This window comes from Haplochromis burtoni, unplaced genomic scaffold, assembly GCF_018398535.1.
Source record: "Haplochromis burtoni strain Fernald_Lab_line unplaced genomic scaffold, NCSU_Asbu1 Contig_1805, whole genome shotgun sequence".
Lineage (NCBI taxonomy): Eukaryota > Metazoa > Chordata > Actinopteri > Cichliformes > Cichlidae > Haplochromis > Haplochromis burtoni.
The window spans coordinates 11,471-19,845 of NW_024584166.1; the positions used below are offsets into that span (position 1 = coordinate 11,471).

The window sequence follows — 8,375 nt, forward strand, 5'->3', positions numbered from 1 at the left end:
ATATATATAAGATATAGATAGATACAGATATATAGATTTAGCAGCTGGATGGTGTAATGTTAAAACTATGCAAAATGTATAAGTGAGCAGATTCCTAACATGTTGAGCTGTCTGTTGTGATGACCACTTTTTTTTCTTCTTTTTTAATGTTTTGTTTTCCAGTTTACTGTAAGTATACATAAAACAGTGTTTTTGTCTTGTTTTTAACCCATAACATTTGTAAACTTTTATCCCTTTGGGTTGTGTAAGACAAAAAAAAACTCACTGTCTGGCAGGTTGCTACCTGTCTTTCAGCCACACCCTTCTGCACAAACACCACCTCTTCCTGCTTTTCTCTGTTATCAGTTCTGCTTTTCCCTGCAGGCACTTTACTCATGTTGGATTTGCCTTTCTATTATATGAATAGAAGCAGTTGCAATTGTGCAGTCTGAGCCACACAGTTCCAGTTTGTTTTTAATCGTATCTGTTTGTGGACTTTGCTTTTTGCTTGATTTTTATTTTTCCCGCCTGTTCCCTGTTTGTGTCTCATTGCTTCCCTCACATCTCCTTCAGCAGCCTTTTCCAGTATTACTTTCGACAAAAGGTGAGCAGTTTGAACTTTTAATTTTAATTTAATATCAGTGTCTCTGATTATATATGCATTAAAGGAGAAGTTGATCACAAAGATCTAATCTGTAAAGCAGTGCTGTCTGGTTAAATATTAAATTGTATATTTCAGTTTCATTTCTTCGTCATGGATGATTTTGTAAGAAACAAACTGCTTGAATGGGGGCTAAGTGAGTGGGTGGAGAAATTTAAAGGTAAAGTATTAACGTGAATCCGTGATGGGTACAGATATTGATTCTGATGTGATCTGTTGACTCTGAAACAGCATAGATTCTTGAGATTTTTGTCCATACTGCACAAAATGTTTTTAGACATAAAAGTGAGTTAAATTAAAACTGAAGAGCATTCATCTCTTTCACTCATTTAACAAGAATTTCTCAAGCAAGTTGAGAATAATCTTTATCTCTTCAACTTTATCTTTAACTGCAGATAAAAAAATAGATGCAGAAAGTCTGTATGATCTTGATGATGAAGAAATTGATCATGTGATCACAAAAGCTGGACCAAGAGTGAAATTCAAGAAGAACCTCAGGCTGTTAAAGGTAATTAATTTCTATCATTTCTATTTTAGTGCATAGAGGTTTGAATTATCTAGATACCGTATGTAGTGGAATTTTTGTTAATTCTTCACTAATTTGGATTTAAAATCTTTTGATTGTGGGAATAACAAAACTCAAATCAGGAAACAGTCATTTCTTTTCAATTGTGTTGTTTTGTTGCCTTAAGATTTAGTGTCTATATGACAAATGACATTTTTAATACATGTTTAAGTGCTCAATATTGTACACAGCTTTGCACTTTTTATCTGCAGTGTAAACAGGAGCAAGAAGCAGCTGATTTGGCTCAGGTAAGGATTATACTGAATTTCAGACATTTGGGCCAACTACCTGAGACAAAGTAAAGCTCCATCCTCTGGCTGATAGAGACTGAATCTAAAAACTTAATTCATCAATCTGCTGGTTGAATAATTATCTGTATAACTAAATTTCATCCTCAGGTCTTTCCATCCACAAGTGATACAGGTGAGACACACGCATCTTATTTATTGCATCTCATTAATCTGTTTTAAAGGCAGCACTATTTTGTACAATCAAACTTTGAGAACAACTTTCAATGCTGAGAGAAACTTTTTTTGTTCTTTCTCTTTCGTTTTTGTCCAATCAGGAAAGAGAAAATCTGATCTTCAAAGTGACGCCAGCAGGTTACAACCACCAGCTAAGCGACAACGTCTGTCTGTGCCGGGATTTGCAGGTATTTACAACTCTTTCTGAACAATTTTACAGTTGAAGCCACTATAGGGTTAAATTTCTGTGCAGGACAATTTTTCCAAAATATAAAATGTCGGCGTGGCAGGAATGAGGCATGACGTGACCACAATTCTACGTTCTTCAACATACTTTTATCTATGGTTGCTGTTCTAATACACTTCCACACATACCCACAACAACAACGACAACAACAACAATATTACAGGGCCCTACACCATTCTTAAGCTAGCGAAGAGTGATTACGATTACAGGTGCTTCTGCCTTCCCTGTCGCAACACCGCCGCCCACGACCCGCCACAGTCAGTTTCTGCTTTGGTGTTAGAAATTACTTTTTCTTTGGGCTGCTATCAAATTTTAACAGTCAGCATGTTGCATGATATATTAATGTCTGTCGGTAAGTTGTCACATTATGCTCCTGATATACTCTAATTCACACTTTTTGTGAATTTTGTGAACAAAATCTTTTGTTGTTTTTTTGTTGTTGTTGTTATGAGACTTTACATTGACTACATGCTAGTTTAGAAGTCCTGCTAAATAGTTCTTTACTTTCATGCCCACAGAATCAGTCATACTGTCTGATGCAAAAAGCATCATGACATTTGCACATGCCAGACTACATCACCAAGACAAACTCTGTGCTTTCTTGAAGTGAGTATTAAGTTTTCATATTTTTTAATGAATGGGCCTTAGTTTTTTATGTTTTGTAATATATGTGCATGGTTCCACTCATGACCATGTGCAGGTTTCACAAACGGATCAGTTTATTTTTTAGCTTCGTCTCAAATCCTTTTGGTTCAATATTCAACCATTTATTTCTAGTGTCAGTCTGTCTGGTATGTTGGTTTCTTTATCTATTTTTAACCTCCTAGGACCTGGCGTCCACATATGTGGACATCACATTTTGGGTTGTCTAGACCAAAATACTAAATTTTGCTCTACAAGGGCCTGATATCCACTTACGAGGACATTATACTGCCACTGTTCTATCAAAATTAAAACGAATGTCCTCATATGTGGATCCCAATTTTTTAGAAACAAAACTCAGGTAAAAAGAAAAAATCTGATAATTCTTTGTTTTTACATTCATCAGGTCCCAATCAGCCCAAATAGCAAAGAGAAATTAAAAATGCATGCCATGAAAGAGTTCGGGTCTTCGGAGGTTAAGTTTTACTTCTGACTAACAACAACAGATGTTCAAACCATACAAATTATAGATGATTTAATGATACTAAAGCATTAAATCATCTATAATTTGTATGGTTTGAACATCTGACTTTTAATGTGTATCCCACTTAGACTTAAAAAAAATGTCATCCAATAGCTAATAACAGAAACATCAGCACTTTTGCTGACAAACAATGAAGCTATGAACCAAAACAACAATAAACAATAAGCTGAATAAGTGTATAAAACTGAAACGTCTAATGATAAATCTTTGGATATTCTATAATGACATATGTACTATAATGACTATCACTATTCTTTTATGCATTAGTGATGTCAAAATATTGTTTTAAACCTTTTTAATTACATTTGAAAATGTTTTCATGACTGAATCGTTTAACCCATATTTAAAATCTTGATCAACAGGAAAAAAATCAGTGATTTGGAGACAGACAAGAGGGAGCTGGTTGGTGTCTTTGGTAAAACTGGGGCTGGTAAGAGCTCTTTGATAAATGCCATTATTGAAGAGAAGAATCTTTTACCCTCAGGAAGTATCAATGCCTGCACCTCAGTCATGATTAAATTGGAAGCTAACACCTACAGCTCAAAGTATGAGGCAGAAATTGAGTTCATCACAAAAGAGGTAAATTGAATTATAAAAGTTTCATTTTTACTTAAAACTAAATCATGTGTTACAGTGCAGTTCTGGGGGCTTAAGGCTGGGTACATGCCTCAATAAATATTATGTAAAAATGTTATTTTAGGAGTGGAACGATGAGTTGTGGTCATTTCATCAGTTTTCTTGCAAAAATGGAGATCACGAAATGGAAGATAATGATGATCATCATGATGCTGTGGAAAAGCTGTCAGCAGTGTATGGAGAAGAATGGAAACAAAAGTCTTCTGAAAACCTCATGGAGAGCAAATATTTCAAAGCAATTCCAGAATTTCTCCAATCCAAGAGGAAGATTTTGACATGTGAATCGGTAAGACAAAAACTCTCATATTACATTATATCTATCATATATATACAGCAAAATTTATTAAGTAGTTGGCTTTTTCACATGTTAAATTTTTAACGACTTTTAAATTTATTCATAGAAATCCACTACTGAGCACCTTTGGCAAAAAGTGAATCAAAGGGGCCAGAAATTTTAGCAAGTTAATGTCTGACGGCCAGTTGCATCAGGAAAGGCAAAAGGGCGTACAACTCTGTCAATCAAAACATGCTGAGTTACTCGCAGAGGTGCCCCCTTTTAAATAAGGGAGCAGTGTAAAGTAGCTTTTTAATGTCTCAAATTTGTGGACAACTATACAACATGCCCACATAAAGTTGTTTCTGCTAAGAGCAATACTAGTTATAAAGAATATAAAACTTTTCCTAAATAACTTCTTAAATACATTTTAATTGTGGCTGGCAATGATCCTTTTTCTAAATTATCAAATGGTTGATCGTTTTAAACAGTTCAACAAAGCAACAATTTCCATAGAAATTACCGTTACCTGAATTCCCCCTCAGTACCCCTCAGAGTGGGGGGCTGTCTTGGTATAATATAAAACAAGGGGAAGCTACATTATCCCATACTTCTGTGATGGACATACTTGTACACAATCTGATCATTTAAAGCTAAACTTTAAAACTAATTACTCCAGCTTTAGTGATCCAGTTTCTTTAATTAATTGTTCTTTTGTCATCTTTTATGTCACTGACTTTTTGATGGTTTTTGTAAAGCACTTGCATTGAGGACTGAAATTAAACTGCACTACTTTACTTTTGTTTTTTATTGCAGGCTAATGAACTCTGTGCAAAAGTTGTCAAGTACACACGAAGTGATTCAAAACAAGAAGAAGGCAATGAAGGAAAAAAGTGGTTTTGGCCACTAGTGAAGTGTGTGACTGTCAGGGTGCCAAACAATCCTTTTCTCCAGCATGTCACACTTGTGGACCTTCCTGGAAATGGTGACTGCAACAAGAGCAGAGATCAGATGTGGAAAGGGGTAATTCATATCTACTGCTCTTTGCTTATACTGTATTCTTGTGCAAACAGTAATGTCATCTTTTGATGAAGCACTGAGACATGTTATTCTCCTTTCAGATACTTGGAGATTGTTCTACTGTGTGGATTGTGACTGAAATTAATCGAGCAGCATCAGAGAAAGAGGCCTGGGAGATCCTGGAAAGTGTCAGTAGTCTGATTGGAAATGGTGGCGAATGTCAGCAAATTCATTTTATCTGCACTAAGTCTGATCTTCTTGATGATTCAGATGATCTGTAAGTTAATGTTGCATGATGATCAACTACACGGTGTTTCCATTTAAAATCAAGCTAGGAGAGATAAAGCACAGAGTTGAGACTTTTTTGTAATGAATGCAGAACATTTGGGTCAAAGGGAGTCTCAGATGCTGAGACAATTTTATAAAGTTTACTAAATAAGGTGGACTGAGTAATGAACAGAGAATTGCCTGGTCAGAAGGAAATTGAGTTATTTAAGAGAGGCACAGGCAAGGGTTTGGAACAGCAAGAGGGGCTGAAGAATAAAACAGGAGTAGGAGGAGAAAGAGATGCAATGATGGGATCATGGTAGCTTTATGTATGGGTACAAAATCTATGAGATTATAGGAAAGTTCCTAACAAATCATGGTCCAACGAGAACCTGCTGACATGTCTCATAATGCTTTAAGATTAATAACAATAATAATAGTGTGCAAAAGCCACCTAGGCAAAGCTCAGCTTGGTCACAAAAGGAGTCTCCCACAACTCCACCTGAAAGCCAAAACCACACAACCTCCTGCAAACTGATGATGGTGTACAGAACATATACATATATATATTTACATTTCTTTTAGTTCATCAGCTGATGTCCATGATCTAGTCACTGAAAGAAACGTGCAAGCCACGGATGCAATAAAGAAAGAATTCAACAAGCGAAGCAAAATTAGGGTGAGTTTTGTAGTCTTACTGAAAATCTAATGCAAAGACTCTCCACAGTTGCAAGAATGCTTTAAAATCAAATCACATTTTCCCTAGAAACACTTCAATGATGACAGTTTCAAAGTGTTCACAGTGAGCTCCAAAGAGTTCCTAAAACAAAACTACTTAAGTCCAGAAGAAACTGGTAGGTGAAGTCTCCTTCTAAATAACTGAAATGTATAGGGGGCCAGAAGTGACCAAATTGATTAATTAAATATACCATATATTTAAAACATGTAATAAATTATTTATTCAAACGTTTATTTAATTAATTATACATTTGATCAGATAATTATTGACACATTTACTTAATTATTTAATTATGTATTTCTTACATTTATTTTGGCACTCTTGGCCCTGGCACTGTCTTCATGAATTTTATTTTAGCTGTCAGTCTCACCCATCAACTTTAGGGGGCGGGGTTAATGCTGTTCAAGTCAAAACCATAGCTGTGGCCTGGTGGCTATTCTTTTAGTGGGCGTTTCTCTGCGCCAACAAGGACATGTAAAAACTAACTGAGATGTACTTTGAAAGACCCAGTTTGTGTGCCACTTTAAATATTTTTTTAGCCAAGAATGTAATGTTTTAATCTTCAGATATCTGGTTGGTGTGTCAAGATAGATCCTATTTGCAAAAGTGCTTCGATGATTTGAAAAATGTCTGTCCAGCCCAGTTTCACGACAAAGCGTGTGATAGGCCTGCTCGCAAGTGCTCGCGCTGTTATACCGCTGACAAAGCTCAGGTCCTGGTGCACAACTGTCATAACCCCAGCTAACTGGAGGTTGAACACCAACTTCCTTTACTAAGGTTATATCTATCGGGTCTTTATCTCCTGATGTTCCTATGTGCCACACTTGTTTCAGTCGCCAATTCTGTATTAAAACTAACATTAAAATTATGTTTAAGGAGGAGAGAGAGCAAATAAATCTGATGAACTTTGACTTTTACATTCAATAATCAGTGTCACCAGTGCATAAACGCATAGTCTTTTTTAAAAGAGATAACGGCGTTGGTGTTTCCCTCATATATTAACTGTCAGGTTTAAGTGTACCAGGCTTGTTAGACACTTTGAAACATACAGACTTCACAATGTTCAACTAATATTTTCATTATGAATATTAACCATGAAGGTAAACAATGAAGTCCAGCTGCTGTCTTTTAGCCCTGTACCAAGAGCGAGACCAGCATATCCAGGATATTTTTCAGTGTTCTGGAATCACTGACCCTAACACTGGGACCAGAATAAATGCTCACACGAAGCTGGTTGTCAGCTCTCTAAATTAACCCAGGGTTTCCCAGGGCAGGCACAAAGTGTTGGCAGCATCAAAGTAATCTAACGGTCATATACGCCAGAGGTCATATCGATATTCTTTTACAGAAAATCATCTTTATCAGACTATTTGAAAGACGTGAGAGCTAAAACTTTAATCAGAGCCGATCAGATTTGCTCTGTTGTAAATGAAACAGTGAAGTAAACATGACCTGACAGACAGAACCTGAATAAATTATGTCTGCTGTTTAACCTCCACTGAGAGCTAAAACTCAGCGGAGGTATTGAAGCTGTGTGCCGGTGATTCGATATCAGCTGCTGATAAAGTGGGTTCGCCTATGAGGTGCTCTGGAGTTTTATAAGTGTCCTTCACTCTCCGTAAATCCTGTTTTACAGAGAAACAAGGGAAACAAGCTCCAGCAGCTCTGCGCTCAGGAAAAAAAATACATTTGATTATCTTGTGCAGAATATTGCTCCGACATTACGTTACATAAAGCAACAGTGCCCACGTTAAACTGTGACGATAACCAGGTAACTTTTGCAAACATATTCAATGTTGACAACCTGACCTGATACGTGAAGATTACGGCATTGAATTCTCAGCTAAAATAATATTAAAAATACAGTTTATGACAGAAAAACGGGGTATTTTAAAACTTTGCTTACAGTTCAGAGCGCCACCACCATTGCCGCTTCTGTTTTGAAATGCATTCTGGGATACCTGGCTGCCCCAAGTCCACACTATTACCATTTCATAGCAGTCAATTATTTAGGATCAACCTGTCTTGACTTACTTTGCACTGTAACCATTCAGATGTTAGACAAGCAGCGGTTGCAGTGTTAACCCCGCCCACTGACTTTGATGGGTGAGGCTGACAGATAAAATAAATTCATGAAGACAGAGGCAGGGCCAAGAGTGCCAAAATGAATTAAATAAATACATCATTAAATAATTAATTAAATATGTCATTAATAAAATAAAATTTGAAATAAATAAATGCTTTAAATGTAATAAATGGACATTTAATTGATTATTGAAATATTTATTTAATTAATTAATTCCAATTTTAATTAAATAATGAAACATATATTTAATT

General features: G+C 36.0%; 1 protein-coding gene across 1 annotated transcript; it reads left to right on the forward strand.

The window, feature by feature from the left end:
- Positions 1–465: 465 nt before the first annotated feature.
- Positions 466–8,225, forward strand: LOC102298974 (nuclear GTPase SLIP-GC). Its single transcript, XM_042217311.1, has 13 exons — positions 466–583; positions 719–800; positions 1,036–1,148; positions 1,418–1,453; positions 1,604–1,628; positions 1,771–1,857; positions 2,435–2,522; positions 3,465–3,681; positions 3,803–4,024; positions 4,829–5,035; positions 5,134–5,309; positions 5,885–5,978; positions 6,066–8,225. The coding sequence occupies exons 2-13, from the start codon at positions 734–736 to the stop codon at positions 6,159–6,161; spliced, it is 1,428 nt and encodes a 475-aa protein (XP_042073245.1). The 5' UTR covers positions 466–583; positions 719–733; the 3' UTR covers positions 6,162–8,225.
- Positions 8,226–8,375: the final 150 nt, after the last annotated feature.